Source organism: Pimephales promelas, chromosome 24 (assembly GCF_988280905.1).
Source record: "Pimephales promelas chromosome 24, fPimPro1.hap1.1, whole genome shotgun sequence".
NCBI lineage: Eukaryota > Metazoa > Chordata > Actinopteri > Cypriniformes > Leuciscidae > Pimephales > Pimephales promelas.
The window spans coordinates 4,088,128-4,111,086 of NC_142792.1; the positions used below are offsets into that span (position 1 = coordinate 4,088,128).

Sequence of the window (22,959 nt, forward strand, 5' to 3'; positions counted from 1 at the left end):
TGTGCGGACATAGGCATGCGTCTATAATCACATTATGGGGTTAAGTATCAATGTAGCAGAAACGAGAGAAAAAGCCTCTGATTTTGTACAATGCAATTCACACACATTAATTTATACTATTAAAATCTTAATTATTTTTCCTGGCATCTAAGAATATTTTCATAAAGACTTTAAACTGCAATATTTTTGTTTTACTTTCTGAAGCACACTGAATATGACCCTTTCATTGTCAATTTCTTTTAAATATATTCATATACACACTTAAACCTTAAATAAATTAGTCTTATTTTAATAAGATAAAATGAAATTATAATCTAATGAAAATAGTAGTAGAATAATTTACTAATAGTGCCATTCACAGACATGCTGACTGACTAACACTTTCTTTCTCTCTTTTTTAGATCATGTGTGAGTTTTTGCCCCCCTCCACACCAAGAGGTCATTTCAATTTGTGTTACGATGCATGTAACCAAATTAAAACCAGCTCTAATGATACTGCCAGCACTCTTGTAAGTAATGGCTACCAGTTGCTAAAATATAGAGTGACTTAGTCAACAAAGTCAGACTTGATCCTATAAATGTTGTGAATGCATTTAACTCACAGTTCCACTTAATGAATAATATCAGTTAAGATACATTTTCCATGAAGACACACTAAAACACACTGCATTGCATTCGATTTCATTCAATGCAATGTAATATTCGCTATCAAAAACTAAACGTGTCAGAGATTTTGCATACCTTCCATTGGGTCCAAGGACAGGTTGAGGGCTGATTGCTGTGGTAGGGGCCCGGGTTCGGGTTGGTGTGGTAGGAGTAGGGAAAGGTGGAGAACGAGGGCCCCAGGGCCCACTGGTTCTGCTGGCTTGCTACATTAGTTGCAGGGGCCATTTGAACACCAGAGAATGACTGGAACATTGCTGGATTCCCAATGCTGCACGCTGAAAACACAACACGAGAGATGAGAGAGCTGTGAAATGTGATATCTCACTGCATCTACACACTTCGTTTACTTTATGTAGTGTATCATTTTAGATGTTTGGTGTTTCTGATGTTTAGAATTTAACATGTATAATTCATATTTGGCCAATTTGAGTTGCATCTTGAGTAATTCTGTCTGGCGCGTGAAGTCGGAATCAGTAATAGCCTTCAAATGAATTTACTAAGCCGGTTGAGTGTACTGTACTGTCCCTAGGGTTCATTTGAAATCTTATTTGAGGGATGTTTTCTTTTAGCCTGTGATCCGATGTTGCAGTGCGTCTTTGTTTAGACTCATGTCAATGTTACAGGAGGTGACTGAAACGAAGCTGAAATAATAAGGGGCAGCATGCCGCATATGTAGTCTCAGTTCAGCTGTCGCACACAATCAGTGATTTTAGTGTAAAAGGCTAATTGCCTGTTTCAGTGTTTTGTCATCAGAAAGTAACATGAAAATACTTAAAAAAATGTTTTAGTTACAGTGTGACTGTCATTTTTGTGATGTTTTTTTGTTGTTGTATTATATAAGGTTTTATATGAATAATTAACATTATCATACTGTTAAGTGTTATATCTATCCATCTATCTGTTGTCTGCCTATCTATATCAATCTATCTATCTGTCTACTTGTCTGTCTGTCTTATGTCTACTCATCTTATCTATCTGTTCGTATGCCTGTCTATCTATCTATCTATCTATCTATCTATCTAGATGTTTATGTCTGTTTTATGTCTACTCGTCTGTTGGTCTATCTATCCACTTATCTATCTCTATCTGTCAATATATCAGTCTACTGTATATGTCCATCCATCCATCCCTGTCAGCCCACTCATCTGTCTTTCTACTTACGTCTACTCGTCTATCTACGTATCTATCTATCTGTCTTTCTACTTATTTATACTCATCTTGTCTATGTATCCATCTACCTATCTATCTACCTATCTATCTATCTATCTATCTATCTATCTATCTATCTATCTATCTATCTATCTATCTATCTATCTATCAATCTATCTTTCTATCTATCTATCTATCTATCTATCTGTCTATCTATCTATCTATCTATCTATCTATCATCTATCTATCTAGTATCTACATGTATATGTCTATCTATCTATCTATGCATCCGTCTATGCATCTGTCTGTCCACTCGTCTGTCTTTCTACTTACGTCTACTCATCTTATCTATCTATCTATCTATCTATCTATCTATCTATCTATCTACCTATCTATCTATCTATCTATCTATCTATCTATCTATCTATCTACTTATTTCTACTCATCTTGTCTATCTATCTGTCTGTCTGTCTATCTATCTATCTATCTATCTATCTACCTATGTGTCTGTCTGTCTATCTATCTACCTATGTATCTATCCGATAGATCTATCCACTTGTCTGTCGTTCTGCTAATGTCTACTCATCTTGTCTATCTATCTACTCATCTGTCTGTCTACTTTGTCCGTCCGTCTGTCTATCCATTTACTCATATATCTATCTGACAGTCTGTCTTACTATATCTATCTGTCTCTCACTCTGATGTAGCTACAGTTCAAAAGCTACAGCTGTTCCTTATCCATGTTTGACCACACTGCATATGCAAGGAATGTTTCTTCCTCATTGTTTGACTTCTACATCTTTTAATTTCAGATATCTGATATGTTACAATATGTAGGCATGGTGTAGAGTTATCCAGCATGAGGATCTGATTCTATCAGAGAGAGAGAGATCAGTGAGACAGTGACGCCTCACACAATCAGAGGGGCCACGCTGAGAGCCAGACAGCACTGTGAAAGGAAAGAGCTCCATAATGGAGGAGCAGGAGGTTGAGCACAACGTAATTGGCAAGTCTTCCTCCTTTTTTTGCCCACACCTCTCTACTTCCATGCATGGTGCAAGTGATTTTAAATTGCCTTCTTTCTCTATATTCGCTCATTATTTCTCTCTTCCTGTCAGCATTGCAGAACAGTAGTATATGCGATCCTAGACACCAGTCAAATTCAGAGATGGACTGAAATGCTGCTAAAAAATGTTTCTGTCCATCTGTCAGCATTCCAGGGACAGAGCTGCTTTTAGCTTCCTTTACTTGAGACAATCGTCCCTGTCTGCACTTCACTTGGGTCTGTGTCCACACTGGGCCACTATTTGTGTGTGAGTCTCTCCATTATGAGGAGAGTAAGTATTTCTCCCAAACAACAGGAGCATTTTATAGAGCTAATGCTATAATGAGGGAAGGTAATGATACCAAACCAGGGCTTTTTGTTTCAGGCTTCCAACTCGGTAGCAATGGCACTATTTGACACATTCAGAGGTCAGAAATCCCAAGCCATTTTCCATTTACTACAATTTACCGAACAGTAAAACACTATATTTGGCGTTCATCGAGATGCAAGGGGCGTGCTGGCAAACGGGCTGTTGAGCAAAACTGCAACCTGCTGCATTTGGCATTCGAATCATATCTCTCATATGTTGATTTAAATTTGTTTTGTAAAAAATTAATTGGTATTGCTTGCTAAAGTAATTATTTAGCAAACTCTTCTCATTGCTCATTCTCCTTGAACTTCTCATACAAAATGATCTTTTTGGACTTAAGATTAAGGTCTTGTAGACAAAACAAAATAAAAAATGAAAAATGCATTAAAGAAAGTTCTCCTTGAGACCTTAATTTGACTTGAGCATGTAAGCAACCACCCAGCGACAGCAAAAAAAAAAAAAGTCAGGACATATTGTGCATACAAGACAAGTTTTGCATAAGCAAAACTTAAAAAAAAAATATATATATATTTTTTGATGATGAACATGGCTTTTCCCTGTTAGTGTCATTGATTTGCAAAGGGGTCATTTTTTTGATGTCACCAGGGTGAAGATGAGGTCAATGAGACACTGGTGAGCTTTAACTAGTGATTTACAGTGTATAGTAAAACCCTTCAGGCTTATGGGTCATTGGCCAGCTGGTTGTGTAGGTGGAGACAATAAAGTATAGGCTATACTTCGATATTGTAGCCTCAGGTGAAATGCATATCAGCAGGAGTATAAATCCCGCCCCGCTCTCATTAAAAGTCTAGAAGTAGTTCAATGTGTATATGTGAATATATGTTATATAAAATGTGTGTGAGAGGATTTTAGAGGATGTGTCTCAGTCTGATGAGCTCTCCTTTCCCCCTGAGCTTCATTAACAAGCTTTCCCTCAGAAACGGCCCTGTGTGGCGCTTTGCCCCTTCACCAGCTCTGAGCTGAGAGACAAAACACTTGTTTCCCCCCTCTCTCTCTCTCTCTCTCTCTCTCTCTCTCTCCTCATTCTTTCTCATGTCGTCTCTCAGGTCCTCAAAAGGCTTTGTTACAGGCTTTTCAAGTTGAAGCACCTATTTATTTGCTCTTTTCAAGGCTAATTCTTGGTTTTCTGCTCTCGCTGGCTCTCCTCGGATGCCGAGCGGCGCTGCGGTGCTTCTGACTGTGCTCAGGCCCGAGTCACTGAGTCTGGATAATGGACAGACTTAAGCCGGGTTCACACTGTACGATTTTGACCAAGATTTGGTCGCCTGTGACAAATTTTTTTAAAGCCTAAAAAGATTCCTCTGATCCTAGACTAAAATCTGCAGTCTTTGATTATTAGTTTGACAGCCTATTAATGACCATTGCGATCAAAATTTCAATCCCGCATTAAATGCAGGTCACTATCATCGAAGGCATCATGGACTGATGATGTAAAACTCACTCTGACGAGTCCTCTTGTGTGCATCTGATTTTAACACGTCTTGACTGCATGCCGTACAGTCTGACATTTATGACAACTGTGATCTTGCATTGTGAAATGGCTTGCAGTGAGCATGATTTCACCTAGTACAACATCTTTGTTGATCCTAGAACAATATGTCAATCAACCAATCAGGTTTGAAGGACAAATTGACCTTTTATGTCAAGTTTTGGCTTTACCAATAATTTCCTGCTGATTTTAGGGATAACTCATGGGTAGGGTTAGGTTTAGGTTTTCGGACATGAATGTTGTTCTGCCATCAACAAAATATGTCGAGTATGCAGTAAATTTCACCACTTGTCTTAATATATTAGATAAAATATTGAACTTTTCTATGATGGAACACATATTATATAGTTTATTCATCAAAGGTGTTCTTTTGTTTTGTTTGTTTTGTTTTTTTGCCTACAAAGTTTTGCCAATTTCTAACATTTTAAACTTTTTTTTTTTTTACCATTTATTTCTTTTGTATTTTGTCTTTTCTCTAATCAAAATGTTTGGGTTTTTAAATATAGTTTTACTTTTTAATATTTAAAAAAGGGGATCAAGGTTTGACTGTTTAGTATGATCCAATAGGCAACATATACATTGCAAATATATTTACAATATAGCTTGCACTTTATTTTACAGTACGTGCACTTTCATCGATCTACATCTGGGGAGCGATATTTTTTTTCCTAGGATGGTAGGGGAAGACTCATAAATGCTATTAACCCAAGTGACGTGTAGGTTTAGGGACGGGGTTGGGGTAGGTCATATATATATATATATATATATATATATATACAGTAAAGTTAAGTCAACGGCGTTCATAAACACGCTGAAAAGCGATTATGCATGCTAATAGCACACCAAAAATGAAAATACGAATTGGAGTGTCATCAGATCAGTCTGTTCCTACAGTGCTTCCTCTGGTTTCTTTCTATAGGCTTTTCTAAGGAGATCACTTACAAGGCTGAGGATTTAGAAGGCCACAGTGAGTTTATTTGTTTTAGAGATTTCTGTCATGTTTGGTGTAATCTAGCAGCTGTAATAGAGCCTGTCTGGATTGAGAGACTGTTCATTCTCAATCTCAGCCATCTATCTCTGTTGTAATCCTGTTAGGAATACCCACTGGGCTGGCATGATAAGTCACTGTTTGCATTCCCCACACCTGATGACCGCAGAGAAGGGTTATGCACTTTTTACTCGCACTCGGATTTGCTCTATCAGTGAGGACTCTCATAGTCATAGAGGCAATGGATTTTATAGGTAAAAAAAAAAAAGATTTAGGTATGGAAAAGTGATGTACGTGCAATTAAAGAGGACCTGTTATGCTTTTTTACAATTTCAAATTGCTGTTGCGGTTTGAGCTGAGTTTTCTTACACAAAATGTCACAAAATTCCTCATTTAAATAATCCCTAGACACGTGCAAAATAAAGCGCAGAGGCCTGGTTGAGTTAGTAGTGTGCCGAAACTGGCGATTATTGTAAGGTGCGGGACTTTTCTCTAACACGCTTTAAGTGGTTGACCAATCGCTTTTCGTAAGGAGGGGCTTCACAGAGACAATAACTAAACAGAGCGTTACTGACAGACTGGGACGAGAGGAGCTGCAACAATGTCGCATGAAAAATAACGGGTTTTTTTTGTTTGTTTTTTTACATTTAAACATGAAATTCTATTCTATTCTATTCTATTCTATTATAGCCTGGCTAACGCCAGACCACGTATCATTGAGAATGAAACGTGGTTTGGAAACCACATGTTCAATTTCTCGTATTTGAGGTGTGGTTTACGAATGCCCAGAGCCGTATTATTGGGTGCTACCTACGAATGTCTATCAAATGCGCCTGTACGTCTATCAAATGTGCCTGCCATTCTGTGATTGGTTCCCTATTTCAGGGGAAAATTTGGTTCATGGTATCCAGACTGCCTAGCAGCGCAAATAAAATCGCACTGCGGCAAGGCAGAGTGGGGAAACCCAGGCTAATTCTATTAGACCCTAAAAACAAAATCAAGATTTTTTAAAAGGGAATAATATCTTAAAGTAAATTAGCTACAGGTTCTTGTGCACCACATTTGGGGATGTTCTGAATGTTGCCACACACACAGTTCAGATGCAGAACATTTTAGCAGCTTTTCCCAAATAGACCAGACAGGGAAATAGAGGCTTGTTTTTGTGTCTGTCTAGCCAGCGCTGCACTTGAGTCAGTCTCTTCTCAGACATGGAGCCTCAGTCAAACCCAAGAGCCACAGGCCGGGAAGAGCAAACATTCAATGTCATCTCTGATTGGCCAAGGTTGAGCAGCGCCCTCACCTTCCCATGAACCCCTCCGCTGTCACTGATTGGACGAGGTGAGCCGAGCCTCACTTGTGTCTGAACCCTGCCTTGTGCGAGACGCCGGTTGTGTGATGTGAGAGCTGCTCTGCGGGCCTCGTCGACGCTGTTGGGAGACGGACTCAGGGTGGGTGGTCTCGCTCATGAGGGCTCTCCAACCATCGCATGCAGTGGAGAGCTCCTTCATCATCACCACGCCATCATGATAGCAATACTCATAAGAGCACCACAACCACCACTCCTCAACATGGCAATTCAGACTTCCTCCCTGTCATTAAGCAATATGAAGTCTGGAATGTGAATTCCAAGATATTCGATTCCTGCCCTTTATGAACTTATCTGGGTTGGGGGAAGTTATTAGACTTGAATGTTGCAGAAGAGGAACTACAGCTTTAACTGCAATTCCTTGGATGCTCACAGGAGGTCACTGTGTAAACGGCACAGAACTCTACCTTGACGACTTGAGTTTGCATAACTTGAAGTTTTTCTTTTGCTTTTACAGTAAAACTCAATCTATGGGGCAGACATCTGTAACATTATGCAATTTTCTAGGGCTAAATTTATTTAACAGTTCTTTTTTCATAATTTCTTTAATTCGTCAATCAATAAAATGTGAATATGATGATGATAATAGTGTGTGTGTGAGAGTGTGTGTGTGTATATATATATAGTGTATTATTATTCATTATAATTATTTTCATTATGTAATTATGTCATATAATCTAAAAGGAAAATTTATCGGTTAAACATTTCTTAACATTTCAACTCATTGCAGAGGGATGTTATGATCATGTATATTGAATAAATCATTTATAATATAGGTTACTAAATATATCTGCCTATAAATATATGGACATATACACACACAATTTGATGTTTATATCTACATATATTGTATGTTTTGTATATTTGACCGCTTTGCACGTCATTTGAAAATTTTATTTAGAAAACTAAATCTAAAAGTCTGATTTTGTTTATAATTTGAGGTTTGTAAAAATTTTAGTTTTAGTGTAAATACTAAGGAAATGTAATGAAATGTAAAAATATTTTTTAAAAATTTATAAAAGTGTCAACATGCATCTCTGTTATAATTGTTGCACTGCTGTTAACATTGATGTCATGAGAGCTTGGTTTTCATTTGCATACTTCAGATGCATGTCATCGGTGCACACCTCTTTTCTAATGTCTCAATAGGACCATGATCTTGTGACCTTTCAGAGGCGAGTGGGCGTTCGTCAGATATTGAGCATTGCCGCCGTGTGAATCAGAGGTGAACACGACACGCTGGTCTTCAGCACACTGCCCTACTTCCTCTGACACCAAACACACACGACACTGTCTCTCTCTTGCACACATCCCGCTGTAAAATGCACACATCCCTCATCAGCTCTGTGACATGTTTTCAAGTTGTTTTGAAAGCGGTCATATCATACTTTCTTTTTTTTATAGAATTTTAATCCCCCATTTTTTCCCTTAAGGTCAACTTAAGTTTTTAGTCAGTTTAGTGTTTGTTGTAATTTAGTTTTTGGTATTTTCTGACCCTTGATGCAAGTACAGATTTGAGTAATGCAAGATTTGAGGATATTTTGAGTTCTGAATGTGTGGTTTCATAGTATATCAAACTCTTTAATTTCTCATGGATTGACCACTTTAAAGATTTCATTTAAACTTTTATGCCGTTTATGCTTAGAATTCATGCTAACTGCATTTATTATTATTAAATATTAATTATAATTAGTTTAATTATTACAATTATTTAATATAAATCTAAAAGTAAAATTTACTTACCAGTAAATACAAACACCTTGTTTTGACAAAATTACATTTTATATTTATTGTGGGTAAAATAATCATAGGAAGCTATTTATGTGCAAAATATAAATCTGAATATCAGGCATGACTAAATCTATATACTAAATCTATCTGTGAACTTGGGTGCAAACTAACTCTAAATATAAAATGCATTTTAGGGTTTAGCTAGACATAAGGGTTCTACTAGAAATATGGTGTTCAGTTCAGTCCGTCTCCTAAGTTTTTTTTTTCCTCATTTCTTTCCCCACACCTTGTCTCTGCTGATTTTTTTTCTTCTTTCTATGACTTATCCATTATCTCATTGTCATTGAAATGTTATATATCTTTCCCTCTCTATTTTCACCTTCAGTGTCTTAGATCACCTCTGCATGCCACCTGATCAACACCTGCGCATCTCAATTTCTCACTCATTCTCTCTCCATATAAATGCCATTAATCTTTTGATGGGCTCTTGCTCATCTTTCTCCAATGTTTCCTTTTGTGTTCTTTTCTTTCTGCCCATTTCAAGTAAGACTCTGCCTCAAGTCTGTGGTCTCATGAGAGATTTCCATATGCTGTTGTTTCAGATGCTCAGCATTAATACACCCATCGAATGCCCAGCACTTCTGCTTTGTGTTCGATCTCCTCTGTCATGCAACATTATGTAATGTGTGGTGTGGGGTACAACATTAGCTAAACTTTATGAAGATGTTTTATTATCCATGTTATTTATAATTTTACAAATATCATTTCTTTATTTTTTTTCTATTTTTAAAAAATATATATGTATATATATTCTGCTGTAGGCTGTAATAGGGCTTAACTTTTTTGTGGTGTTAATATATATATATATATATTATTATTATTATTATACAAAATTATTTTATACATTTTTCTTTATTTTTTTGTATCCGTTATTATTTTATTCTGCTGCAGGATAGAGAACAAAAGATTTGTCTGTTGTTCTACAATATCTTGTTTCAGAAACAAATAAGGATATAACAGGGCTGAATTCATTTCAGGAATGAAAATATACTGTATGAATATACACACAATCATCTTTATTTTATTATTTACGGGTGTAGTGTACAATAGGGGCTATAAAAAAATGATTTTGTTTTTAGGGGGGGGGGAGACAAATGTTTATTATTATTATTAATTTAATTAATTATTAATATTTTACTTTATTTGTACTACATATTGGAGCAACATCATTTATGTAAAAATTATAAAAGACGTTTGATTGGATTACAAGATATGTATATTTAAAAAATAAAAGCATCAAGGTGGTCTTTGGGGTCACAGCACCCTAAACAAAACTGAAAACCATCAGTCTTATCTTTAAATCAATATAATGATTTGCAACAGCATAAATGTTCAACATTTAAAATCATTAAATGTTTGATCAGATCGTCTCCAGCTCAAATGATGGGAGTTTCAGGGCATAATAAAAAAGGTGTGTTTGCTTCTGGATGTGTTTAGCCCATTGCCCTCTAATGTGTAAGTATGTGTTATTCACTCACTCTGACAGGGACAATGGCCTTGAACAAAATCACTTTAAAAGGCAAATATAAATCAGTGTGCTTTTTTGCAGTGTCATACCCCGTGTCGTGATTGTGACAATCGCTCATGTGTTTGATTCAAACGCCCGCCCCCCCCCCCGCCCCCGTATAGTGGCACCCTTTAAAGTGAGTGCAAAAGAAACCACATCCTCCACAAACAAGAAATGGGTGCAAAAATCCCATGATAGATGGAATTTCCTGTATATAAAACAATATATGTGACAAGTCCCGAATAGAGGAAGTTTAATTGAAGAACGTGGTGAAGGCTGCCGCTTCTTCTTTTTTTTTTCTTTTTTTTTATAGTTTTCCTTTTTTGCCATGTCACTTTCTTTGTGTAGACACTAAATTCTGTAAACAGAATGCGAGTCTTGGAAATGCATCACTCAAGAGCAGATGCACCAGATATATAAAAGCAAAACCCCTCCCATAATATATCTTTTTTACATTAATACATTTGGCAAACCCTTTTTTCCAAATCAACTCTCAGTACATATTAACATTATATTAGTTCATGCATTCCCCGTTTCTAGCGCCAGTTGAGCTGCAAGAACAAAGCATATGCCTAATGCATAAAAGTAAATGTTTTATGAACATTTTAGTTCCTTTCTGAGTGCTTAAATGTACGGAAATATACAAGTTATGGCAACATGCTTTTATATTAACTGATATTAGACTTGTACAGACAATTTTATTAAACTAAAAAATTTGATGCAACAACTGACAACAAACTAAGTTATTAATTTGAAATAGATGGATTTTTTCTTTTACAGAGTACTGCTTTTAGTAAACACTTTATTTATGCTCAGAGAGAGACTGAGACATTTTGCTTTATGAATTAACATTAGAATTATAGTGAACATCTTCACAATAAAATGCAGTAGTTTAGCAATTCTAACTGAAATATTTGGAAATATCTATATTTACACTTTAGATGTTGTTGCTAAGCAGGTTTTTTTTTTTTTTTAGATTTGTCTGTTGTTCAAAGATAACTATTGTTTCAGAAACAAATAAGTGTATTATCCAGATCTGCAAGTTTATATTTTAATAATCACTTTCTTAAGACCACTAAATTACAGTGATTCTCAGTATAGGAGAATCTGGAGAAATGATGTTTGTAAAGGTCACTACTTGTAATATGCTCAAGCATCCCTGGTTACTGGACACAAACTTCTGTGTAATATTCTTTATCAGAAGCACATTACAGAAGAAGCTGACTATTAATAGTTTCTGTGTGTGTGTGTGTGTGGCAGATGAAGTTAAATGAAAAATATAAATTACCTGTGATTGTCGGCTGCAGGCGTTTTCTTCTTCTATGAAGTCAGCGGTTGCTCTCTTGTTTGCCAGCAAAGATCAGCCGGTCCGATATAAATCTTTATCTATTTCCTCTTTTTCTTCGTCCATGGAACCGGGTGCAAATGGGAAGTCTCCATTTTACATACATCTTGAACCTAGAAAGGGAGTTGTTATTCATTTTTATGTATAATAACTTCCTCCCTTTCCCTCCCCCCTTAAATGTGTCAAGATCTTAAAATATGTCAGTGGCGTTGTTTTGTTTCAAGATGCACACCAGTAATGTTTTTTTCTAAGCCACGTTTATACAAGCTACGTAAATTTCCTAATTAAACTAAGGCCTAATCCTGTCTGTGAAACCAGGCCTATATATATATATATAATACAATACATTTTTCTTATTGTTGCGTTCAATTTAGAAGTTGTGCTGTGTTGATTGCAAATGTTTACATATCAAACTTATTTTGGTATCTTATTTTGGTCTCATTGAAAACCATAATTTAAAAAAAAATTATAATTTAAATTTTATTTAAGTTGTGTGAATTGTGTAAAAGTACTATGTGTGTGTGTGTGTGTGTGGGGGGGAGAGAAAACACTAAACCATAGAATCTATATTAGTTAATGTTCTGCATACTGACTGTGACATCTTAAATGTCATATGAGTCATAATTAATAACATAATATTAAATGCCATGTTCGAAATGTCATTCGTCTGTATATATTTCAACATTTGTGTTAGTAGAAGGATGAGAAGTGCATTGTGTGCTGCCATAGGCTGTACCATGTAGGTATATGATTTATGTTTTTGAAAGAAGTCACCAGGCTGACCAAAAATACAGTATAAACCACCATATGTTACATTTAAAATATATATTTATCAACACTTTGCAATAAGGTTCCAGATTACTTAATGCATTAACTAAACATGAGAAATACATTACAGCGTCTTTGTTAACATTAATTAATAAAAATACAACTGTTCATTGTTAGTTCGGGTACATTATGTTAATAGATACAACTTTTATTAGTAAATGTTGAGATTAACATACAAAAATACTCTAGAAATAATTTTCATTGTTAGTTCATGCTAACTAATGTTAACAAATGAAACCTTATTGTAAAGTGTTACCGAATATGTTCTACTTTTATGTTTTAAAAAGTTATTAGTCATATGATGGCAAAGCTGTATTTTGAGCATCATTACTCATTACATCATTACTCCAGTCTTTAGTGTCACTTGATCCTTCAGAAATCATTCTAATAGGCTGATTTGCTGCTCAAGAAACATTTGTTCTTATTAATGTTGATGCTTAATATTTTTGTGGAAAGTGACCATGATGAATTTTGTTCAGGATGCATTTCTTTGATAAATATAATATTAATTTAATTAAAATATTGAAGTATATACAGTAGTCTTTTGATAAATTTAATGCATCCTTAAAAATGATTTTTGCATTGATTGATTTCTGAGACACTTTTTATTTAAATTAATTTAATTTTATTATTATTTTCAGTTATTCATTTTCTTTGTGATTGACTAAATATGTGCAGTTAGACATGTAGCCTTTTTCTTGAGGTTGGAGCTTTTTCCATGTTGTATATTGAGTGTTTTGAGACAAAACCCCTGGTCTATATATCGCATTTGTAAGCGTGTCGTCATTTGGGCAAGAAATGAAAGATGCGCTTGAATCGACACGGGCATCTCTGTGTTTAGAGGATTATCAACAAGGAAAAGATTGTTCAAAGGTGATAAAAAAATATATATATATCTAAAAAGTGTTCTAAGTGTCCCTTTATGCAGCGCCCTCACCTTTATCCCAGAATTCCCTTTGTCCAAAAGTTTCTGGCAAGAACAAACTTCCCCCCGCATCTTCAAAACCTGATCACTTTGCTTTATTCTGATCAATGTGCGCCACGTTTCTCCTCTCAGTGTCAGAGTAGTAAAAGGAGATAAAAAAGCAGGAGGGAAGGAGGGGTGGGAGGGTAGACGGCTTACTTTTTTAGATGCCAATTGTATGTGTCTCTGTGGCTGCCTTACCTGTGTTCCTTTGATCATAGCTGAGCATGGAGTGGCGTTTGATTCCAGGGCTACTTTGACAGCTCGCAGGCTGGCAGAAGCCTCTCGGATGACTGGAGATCAGAGAAGACAGGCTGGAAAGCAGAAGTCCAGCTGAGAGAAGATCAGAAGAGACAACTTCAACCAGAGCTATTGTGAAGGAACGTAATGGCTTAGATAACTTTTTCCCCTCCATCTTTTTTTCTTTCTTTTTTTTTTTTTTCCTTATGAAAACTTACCCTTCAGAATTTTGAATTGCCCACTTTAAGGTCTGTGGGGCTTTGTCTGGCTTTGACAAAAGAGGCATGTTTTTCTTTCTGTCTTGTCCTGGAGAGCCTGATGTATTTAAGCAGCGTCACATCACTCCCGCTTCTCACCTTCTTGTTTAACTACCGCTGGTAGACTTGCTGTAGATCTACACCTTATGAAGAGAATAATATAATTATATAAAATAAATGTTAAATGTCAACATCTCAAAATGTGTAAAACAGCTACACTACACTCAAATGCTAAAGTAGACTTTTGTGTTCATTTAACTCTCAATTGGCTTTATGCACAGCTGCACTACTTCATGAACTTCATCCAGCTCCTTGTTTCCTGTCTGCCATTATTGGACAAACTTGATTATTTCAGGTGTGCCTGATTATTGTTGTTGTGACTACTGAGGTCAGACACACCTGGATTAATCAGTTTGTTCAATAATGCCAGACAGGAAACAAGTTCAGGAAGTAGTGCAGCTGTGCATAAAGCCAATTGTAAATCCATCCACTGGCATCTGTAACCACACAAAACATACCGGGGGCTCCTGTGGTGTAATGTCTCCCTCTGGTGGAGGATGTGATGAACATCTTACACTGCGCTAATTTGTAAGTGGAAATCAACAGGTGGAATGCGTCTTTAAACATAAATTGTAATATTCAGAAGAAGAAGAAGAGGAGTAAGCTCTAGCAAAAAATGCTACTGCTGTAAAACTGCAATAAATCAAAACTATCCTTGCAGAGTTTGAAGGTGGTCTCATATAATAATAATAACAGCAAACAGCACATGCTACCGACCAGCAAAACACAGTAAGAAGGTAAAATAACTTCCGGCCAAAAGAACAGATGGATTTGACTTAAATCTAAAGCGCAACTTAAAATATTTATATTTTAAATATTTTATATTAATATATATATTTTATGGATAGATGCACTTTTATGATGGATAGATGCACTTGTATCATGGATAGATGCACTTTTATGGACTTTCAAAACAGAAACAACCATTTACAGCCAATATAAAGCTTGGAAGGGCCAGGACAGAGGTTTAATATACCTCTGATTATTTTTGTCTGAGAGAAGAATGTCATATTCACCAAGGATGGCTAGAGGCCAGGGTGATTAAATCATGGGCTAATTTAAATTTTTGGGTGAACTATGCCTTTAAATCAACAGACAATCTAACTAAAAATAATGCAAAAATCATATAGTCTGTGGCTCAAGTGTTTGTCATTTGCCTAATGTGTGTGAAACTCTTGGGTTCACACACCCAACAACAGCACAATTTTTAATATTTAATAGACTCGATTTGCAACATTGTAATTCACACAAATCACCACAGAAGGACAAAACACTTTTATGTTTATTATAATTGATTTGCAACATTGCAATTTACACAAATCACCACAGGAGGGCAGAACACTTTTATGTTTATTATAATCGATTTGCAACGATGTAAGTGCATCTGTCCATCATAAAAGTGCATCTATCCATCATAACAGTGCATATGTCCATCATAACAGTGCATCTGTCCATCATAAAAGTGCATCTGTCATCATAAAAGTGCATCTATCCATCATAACAGTGCATATGTCCATCATAACAGTGCATCTGTCCATCATAACAGTGCATATGTCCATCATAACAGTGCATCTGTCCATCATAAAAGTGCATCTGTCATCATAAAAGTGCATCTATCCATCATAACAGTGCATATGTCCATCATAAAAGTGCATCTGTCCATCATAAAAGTGCATTTATCCATCATAAAAGTGCATCTGTCCATCATAACAGTGCATCTATCCATCATAAAAGTGCATCTGTCCATCATAACAGTGCATCTGTCCATCATAAAAGTGCATCTGTCCATCATAAAAGTGCATCTATCCATCATAAAAGTGCATTTATCCATCATAAAAGTGCATCTGTCCATCATAACAGTGCATCTGTCCATCATAAAAGTGCATCTGTCCATTATAACAGTGCATCTGTCCATCATAAAAGTGCATCTGTCCATCATAAAAGTGCATCTGTCCATCATGAAAGTGCATCTGTCCATCATAAAAGTGCATCTATCCATCACATAAGTGCATATATCCATCATAAAAGTGCATCTATCCATCATAAAAGTGCATCTATCCATCATAAAAGTGCATTTATCCATCATAAAAGTGCATCTGTCCATCATAAAAGTGTTTCTGTCCATCATAAAAGTGCATCTATCATCATAAAAGTGCATCTATCCATCATAAAAGTGCATCTATCATCATAAAAGTGCATCTATCATCATAAAAGTGCATCTGTCCATCATAAAAGTGCATCTATCATCAAAAAAAGTGCATCTATCCATCATAAAAGTGCATCTGTCCATCATAAAAGTGCATCAGTCCATCATAAAAGTGCATCTATCCATCATGAAAGTGCATCTGTCCATCACATAAGTGCATATATCCATCATAAAAGTGCATCTATCCATCATAAAAGTGCATCTATCCATCATAAAAGTGCATTTATCCATCATAAAAGTGCATCTGTCCAACATAACAGTGCATCTGTCCATCATAAAAGTGTTTCTGTCCATCATAAAAGTGCATCTATCATCATAAAAGTGCATCTATCCATCATAAAAGTGCATCTATCAATCATAAAAGTGCATTTATCCATCATAAAAGTGCATCTGTCCAACATAACAGTGCATCTGTCCATCATAAAAGTGTTTCTGTCCATCATAAAAGTGCATCTATCATCATAAAAGTGCATCTATCCATCATAAAAGTGCATATATCATCATAAAAGTGCATCTATCATCATAAAAGTGCATCTGTCCATCATATAAGTGCATCTATCATCAAAAAAAGTGCATCTATCCATCATAAAAGTGCATCTGTCCATCATAAAAGTGCATCAGTCCATCATAAAAGTGCATCTATCCATCATAAAAGTGCATCTGTCCATCATAAAAGTGCATCTGTCCATCATAAAAGTGCATCAGTCCATCATAAAAGTGCATCTGTCCATCATAAAAGTGCATCTATCATGATAAAAGTGCATCAGTCCATCAGAAATGTGCATCTATCCATCATAAAAATGCACTCCTTCCAGGCCCGACTTTTTGCCTCCACAACCACCCGGGCTGCAGTCCGCTTGGCCTGCCGGTAACAGTCAGCTGCCTAAGGAATCCCACAAGCACAGCCAGGCCCCATAGAACTACTTCTTCAGCTTGACGGCATCCTTTACTTCCGGTGTCCACCACCGGGTTCGGGGATTGCCGCCTTGACAGGCACCGGAGACCTTACGGCTGCAACTCTGAGCAGCCGCTTCGACAATGGAGGTGGAGAACATGGTCCACTCGGACTCAATATCCACAGCCTCCCTCGGGATCTGGTCAAGGCTCCTCAAGAGGTGTGAGTTGAAGATCTCTCTGACAGGAGACTGCAAAACGTTTCCAGCAGACCCTTACAGTACGCTTGGGTCTGCCGAGTCTGTTTAGCTTCCTCTCCCGCCATCGGATCCAACTCACCACCAGGTGGTGATCAGTTGACAGCTCTGCCCCTCTCTTCACCCAAGTGTCCAAGACATACAGCTTCAGGTCAGATGAAATGACCACAAAGTCGATCATCGACCTACGCCCTAGGGTGTCCTGGTGCTGCGTGCACTGATGGACACCCTTTTGCTTGAATATGGTGTTCGTTGTGGACAAACTGTGACAAGCACAGAAGTCCAATAACTGAACACTACTCGGGTTCAGGTCAGGGGGGCCATTCTGTCCCTAGAGCTAGTTTCCGTGTCCAGGGATCAGGTTGTTGAGGCCCCTGCCTTCGACTGCCACCCGATCCTCTCAGCACCTGCCCCTTACAGTCCCTCCTGAAGGTGGTGAGCCCACGGGAAGGAGGCCCCACATTGCTCCTTCGGACTAAGCCCTGCTGGACACCGTGGGGGGAGGCCACGCCGCATGTCCAGCAGGGGCTATGCTTCCTGATGCAAAAATTTTGTGCTAAATTTAACACAATAAAGCCACAGATCTTGATAACAAGTTGCGTATCGAAACATCCTTTAAAAAAAAAAAGTCTTGATTTGTAACGGTGTAATTCACACAAATCACCACACGAGGGCGCAACACTTATGTTTATTAGACCCGAATTCAATGGTGTAATTCAGACAAATCACCACAGGAGGGCTCAACACTTTTATGTTTATTAGACTTGATTTGCAACTGTGTAATTCACACAAATCACCACAGGAGGGCGCAACACCTTTATGTTTATTTATTTAGCAGAATGACAGAAACCGAAGCGCAGTTTTCATCCCCTCCACTAGGCGGCGTGAGCGGGCATCACTGTCAGAGCGACTCCTTCGGGTCCTTGGCAACATTGACGCTTGTTGATGACAGACGCTACAACATGTGCAGATGACAGCCACACAACTGGACATATTTCAGCAAATAAAACGACATACAGTCCGATAACATGCGGGAATTGAGTGTCATTTAACTTCTCGGTAAGTAACTTTGCACATAAAGTGAATTTCTTTTGTAAAATGATATTTGCGAAGAAAATGATATAGACGCTAAATGTTTTGTATAATTCTATGTTTCACTGATGCATCGTTCTGCTGAAATGTCATCATAGCAGGGCTCGTCAGTGTAATGTTCATGGTGTCTGTAAACTAAATGATATTTAAGCTTGTTAAGAAAGCATTCGCGTCTTCTATAAAAAGAGAAAAATTCTTATTTTTTTCTGAACACACACTACCTTCAGAAGAGCAAATTAATCGGGTGTTGCTTTACATTTATAATCAGAATAATAAGGAATGCTGTTTTTATATTTTTTTTCTGTACATGCTGTTGTTGTTATTGTAGTCTTACTGTAGGTAATATACTGGATTGATGTTTGTTAATAGAGTCAGTTGCTCTGATGTTTCTGCTGCTTCATGCTTGTGTAGAGCTCAAGTGATTTTACTTCTAATGAAAACCATCATACATACAGTCCAGAACAGAAAAGAACAGGGTTAAAACCGTGTGCAGGAAACAGCCTTTTAGGATTACTGTACATTTAAAACTTCAGCTAGTCCCAATTATGGTTCAATCACATAAGCTACACCAGTTATTTTGTCAAGAGATTTCTTGTTTATTTTTGTGTTACATTGATGTGTCATTGCACACAATACTTCTATGCAAGCGAAACTATAGCTCATCCCTAATCTCTCCTCAGCAAACGTATACAAACACACTCTGTTTTCTCAAAATATAATTTAAATAATTGTATACTTTTAATTTATTCCATTTCGTTTTATTAACTAGTCTTTAGACTAACTTTCACATTGTCATTTATAGATGTAGAATATTGAGTATTTCTAAAACTAATCTTTTTTTTCTTGTCTTTCCTTACAGAAGGAATGTGTTTGGACCATTACATCCAGTCATCAGAAGCAGAGCTGTGGGACGTGTGGACAGACATTGACTGTAATGATGGACTTCTGCTGATGGACAGGTAATGTAAATGCTTGTTTTACTGTACTAAACATGTAGGTTCCCATCATTTTCTTTTTGAAGGGCCTCCCCCTTTGAAAAGCAAATGATGGGAACCTAAGCGGGTGGGGAAGGGACGAGGAGGCGAAATTTTTATATAAAAAAATATATATATTTTTTTTCCTTGTTTCCAAAAAGCATAACCCCTGCTGCTGACTGTCCCGGAAGCTCCGGGGGGAGACCGTACTGGTATCCCCCTCCTTTGGGCGCGCCACTCACACAACATCCACTCCTATCGCGGAGATCTGGCTGGGATCAAACCAGCAACCTCTGAACCCGTGAGGCAGCGCTCTTACCTGTGAGCCACAGATCTCGTGCTGATGATGTGCTGGAACTTATATTTCAGTGTTATCCTGAGAGTTTCCAATAAAGCAGTTAAAGTGAGAATCGAACCCACGTCTTCATCAGTCTTGTCCTCAGAGAGTGTGTGTTTATCCGCTCGCCCATCATGGATTTCACGTTGACAGCTGGTTTTGGGGCCCCTTGTCTAATGAGAACTATTGAAAGTCAGCAATAGTGGGACTTGAACTCAGGACACTGTGATTGAAACACAACTCTTTCTCTCCTGAGCCACTGAGTCTGCTGAGATGAAGAGCGTTTTCAACCGGTTTGATCCAGATTTGTGTGTTAAATGATGAATAACTTTAACAAACATGGATCTGAAACCTGGGATTTGAACCAGGACTGTCTGGTTGGTGAGGTTGACAACTATCCACTGAGCCGCAGAGACTGTGAATCAATGATGTTGTTTTAGATTTCAAGTTTAAGGTTCTTAGCGTATGTTAAAGATTATTGTCATTGATTAATAATTCATTGACTACTCAGATCTATTCTTTATAAAATGATTTTATTTTTAAGTTATTCTTTGTATCAACTGTATCAGTGTGCGTGTTGTGTCCTATCGTCTGTCTATATAAATATACATGCAAAAAAAGTCAGATCTAAAATTATTTTCGCCCTCCTGTGGTGATTTGTGTGAATTACACTATTGCAAATCAAGTCTAATAAACGTAAGAGTGTCGCCCTCCTGTGGTGATTTGTGTGAATTACACCGCTGCAAATCGAGTCTAAAAAACATAAGTGGTGTGCCCTCCTGTGGTGATTTGTGTGAATTACACCGCTGCAAATCGAGTCTAAAAAACATAAGTGGTGTGCCCTCCTGTGGTGATTTGTGTGAATTACATATAGAGAGTAAAAGAAAAGTGGTGATTGTGTGAATCACACCGTTGCAAACCGAGTCCGATCGAATCTAAAAAAACATTAGTGTTTCGCCCTCCTGTGGTGATTTGTGTGAATTACACCGCTGCAAATTTCTTCTCTGTTCTGTCCTTATGTTAAAATACATACATACATAACGTTACACACACACACACACATATGTATATATACAAAAAACTAGACTTTCTCATTCAAAGGAAATCATTATTTTCTGCACCACAGAGCTTGTCAAACATGTTGCTGCTGTAATTTCACAGGAACTTTAATCCAAAGTCTCAGATGTGATCCGACGAGAGTAAAGTGCAGTTTTCCTCCGCTCCTCAAGGCGGCAGAAGCGGGTTCTCCTTCAGTCTGACGCTTCTGCTGCTTGACAACATGACACTTGATGACAATCACAACAACGCGAGCAGATACTGCAGATAGGAAGATGACAGCTCTTAATGTCACTTTAACAGCACATATTACAGCTCAACCGCAAATAAAACCGACGCAATCAAACGACACATAAATGAGGAACCGAGTGCGGCACAAGACTCACCTGTAAGTAACTTTTACTTTAGCATGAAGTCAAGTTCTCTTGTCAGTCGCTATTGTAGCGTTACCTTTTTAATCTTTGAATGAATCGCCCTCTGATATTCACACTGTAAAGTGTAATAAGAAGGACTCAGTTGATATTGCAGTGTTTTATGGGTGTATGTGAGAGTCAGCAGGAGTTGTGTCTTGTGTGAAGCTCTGATGTTCTCCTGTTGCTTCCTGCTTTTATTCTACTTCCTGTTATGACTGGGATCTGAGAGTGAAAACTGCCTTTAGAATGGTATGCAATTAAAATGTCACAGTATTACTACAAGCATGAAACAATACAAGTAAAGAGCAGTGACTAGACACTTTGCAATTGGTTTTCTTTGCATAGCATTTCTAATATTGTTCTGATGTTTTGTAGGTTTGGCTTTCTGTGAATGGGGAGTTAGTTTTTAGTTCTGTGTGTTCAGTGTTTTTATAATTGTGTGTGGCCTGTAAGACGGTGATTAAGTTGAATCTCTAGTTGTTGTTACATGTATAAGATTCAAATGAATCGTCCTCTGATTTATGTGTAGTGAAGTAGAATAATAAGCAATTGTTTCTAGTCTCTTTTGTTATTAGTTGTCTTACTTTATGTAATAATAATCTAGTGGATTGATGCGTGTTAATAGAATCAGTTGATGTGTGTGTGAGTGTGTGAAGTGTGTGTCTGCTGCTTGTATTGTATCGTAGAGATGCAGTGCCTTTCTTCTAATGAAAACTATCAGGATCAATCCTTGTGCAGGAACATGTCTTTTAGGGTTACTGTTGTGTGAAGGAAGGTTTCATCTTAAAGTTATAACTCCACTTGGGCAGTTCTTTACAGTGTACATGTTTAAGCATCAAGCGTCAGCGCTCGCACCGAAGGCTTTATTTCTATTCAGCGTTTGTGTCCATTTGTAGCCTGTAAAACTGTAATTCAAATCATAGATTATTATTGATACAGCCTTACTGAACTATACTATATTATTATAATAGTAATATATTTTCACACTGTACAACTTTAGGCTTTTAATTTATTCCACTTTCCTTTTATTAACTAGTCTTTAGACTAACTTTCACATTGTCATTTATAGATGTAGAATATTGAGTATTTCTAAAACTAATCTTTTTTTTCTTGTCTTTCCTTACAGAAGGAATGTGTTTGGACCATTACATCCAGTCATCAGAAGCAGAGCTGTGGGACGTGTGGACAGACATTGACTGTAATGATGGACTTCTGCTGATGGACAGGTATGTACATGCTTATGTTTTACTGTACTAAACATGTAGGTTCCCATCATTTTCTTTTTGGAGGGTGACCCCTTTAAAAAGCAAATGATGGGAACCTAAATAGGTGGGGAAGGGACGGCGGGGCAAAATTTTTAGACAGCTAAATTTTTATTGTATAAAAAAGCATAACCCCTGCTGTCCATTGTGGCGGGGCTCGGGGGGGGACCCGAATCATCCCCGCCCCTTCACACATACAGCATTCTCTCGTATCGCGGAGATCTGGCTGGGATCGAACCAGCAACCTCTGAACCCGTGAGGCAGCGCTCTTACCTGTGAGCCACAGATCTCTTGCTGATACATGTGCTGGAACTTATATTTCACTCTTCGAGTCCTGCGATTTTACAATAAATCATGCTGAGGTGGGGATCGAACCCACGTC

At 37.3% G+C, this 22,959-nt stretch overlaps 1 protein-coding gene and 2 long non-coding RNA genes across 4 annotated transcripts in view; 1 reads left to right on the top strand and 2 right to left on the bottom strand.

The window, feature by feature from the left end:
• Window positions 1-11,785, bottom strand: part of tfec (transcription factor EC) — a 39,866-nt gene extending 28,081 nt beyond the window's left edge. The window contains exons 1-2 of one of the 2 annotated variants that reach the window (XM_089126826.1): window positions 11,681-11,785; window positions 742-941 (exon numbers count right to left, since the gene is read on the bottom strand). In XM_089126826.1, coding sequence (XP_088982952.1) covers window positions 742-918 — 177 coding nt within the window. In that variant the 5' untranslated portion in view covers window positions 919-941; window positions 11,681-11,785. The remainder of the gene's footprint in view (window positions 1-741; window positions 942-11,680) is intronic. The other variant, XM_039667761.2, reaches the window with a different exon arrangement.
• Window positions 11,786-18,350: 6,565 nt separating this feature from the next.
• LOC120476722 (uncharacterized) lies at window positions 18,351-22,535 on the top strand. Its single transcript, XR_016149874.1, has 4 exons — window positions 18,351-18,502; window positions 19,395-19,494; window positions 19,671-21,290; window positions 22,442-22,535. It is a non-coding gene; the product is annotated as an uncharacterized LOC120476722 (long non-coding RNA).
• Window positions 20,363-22,448, bottom strand: LOC120476716 (uncharacterized). The gene is made up of 2 exons (XR_005622235.2): window positions 21,289-22,448; window positions 20,363-21,163 (listed from the first exon to the last, which is right to left on the bottom strand). It is a non-coding gene; the product is annotated as an uncharacterized LOC120476716 (long non-coding RNA).
• Window positions 22,536-22,959: the final 424 nt, after the last annotated feature.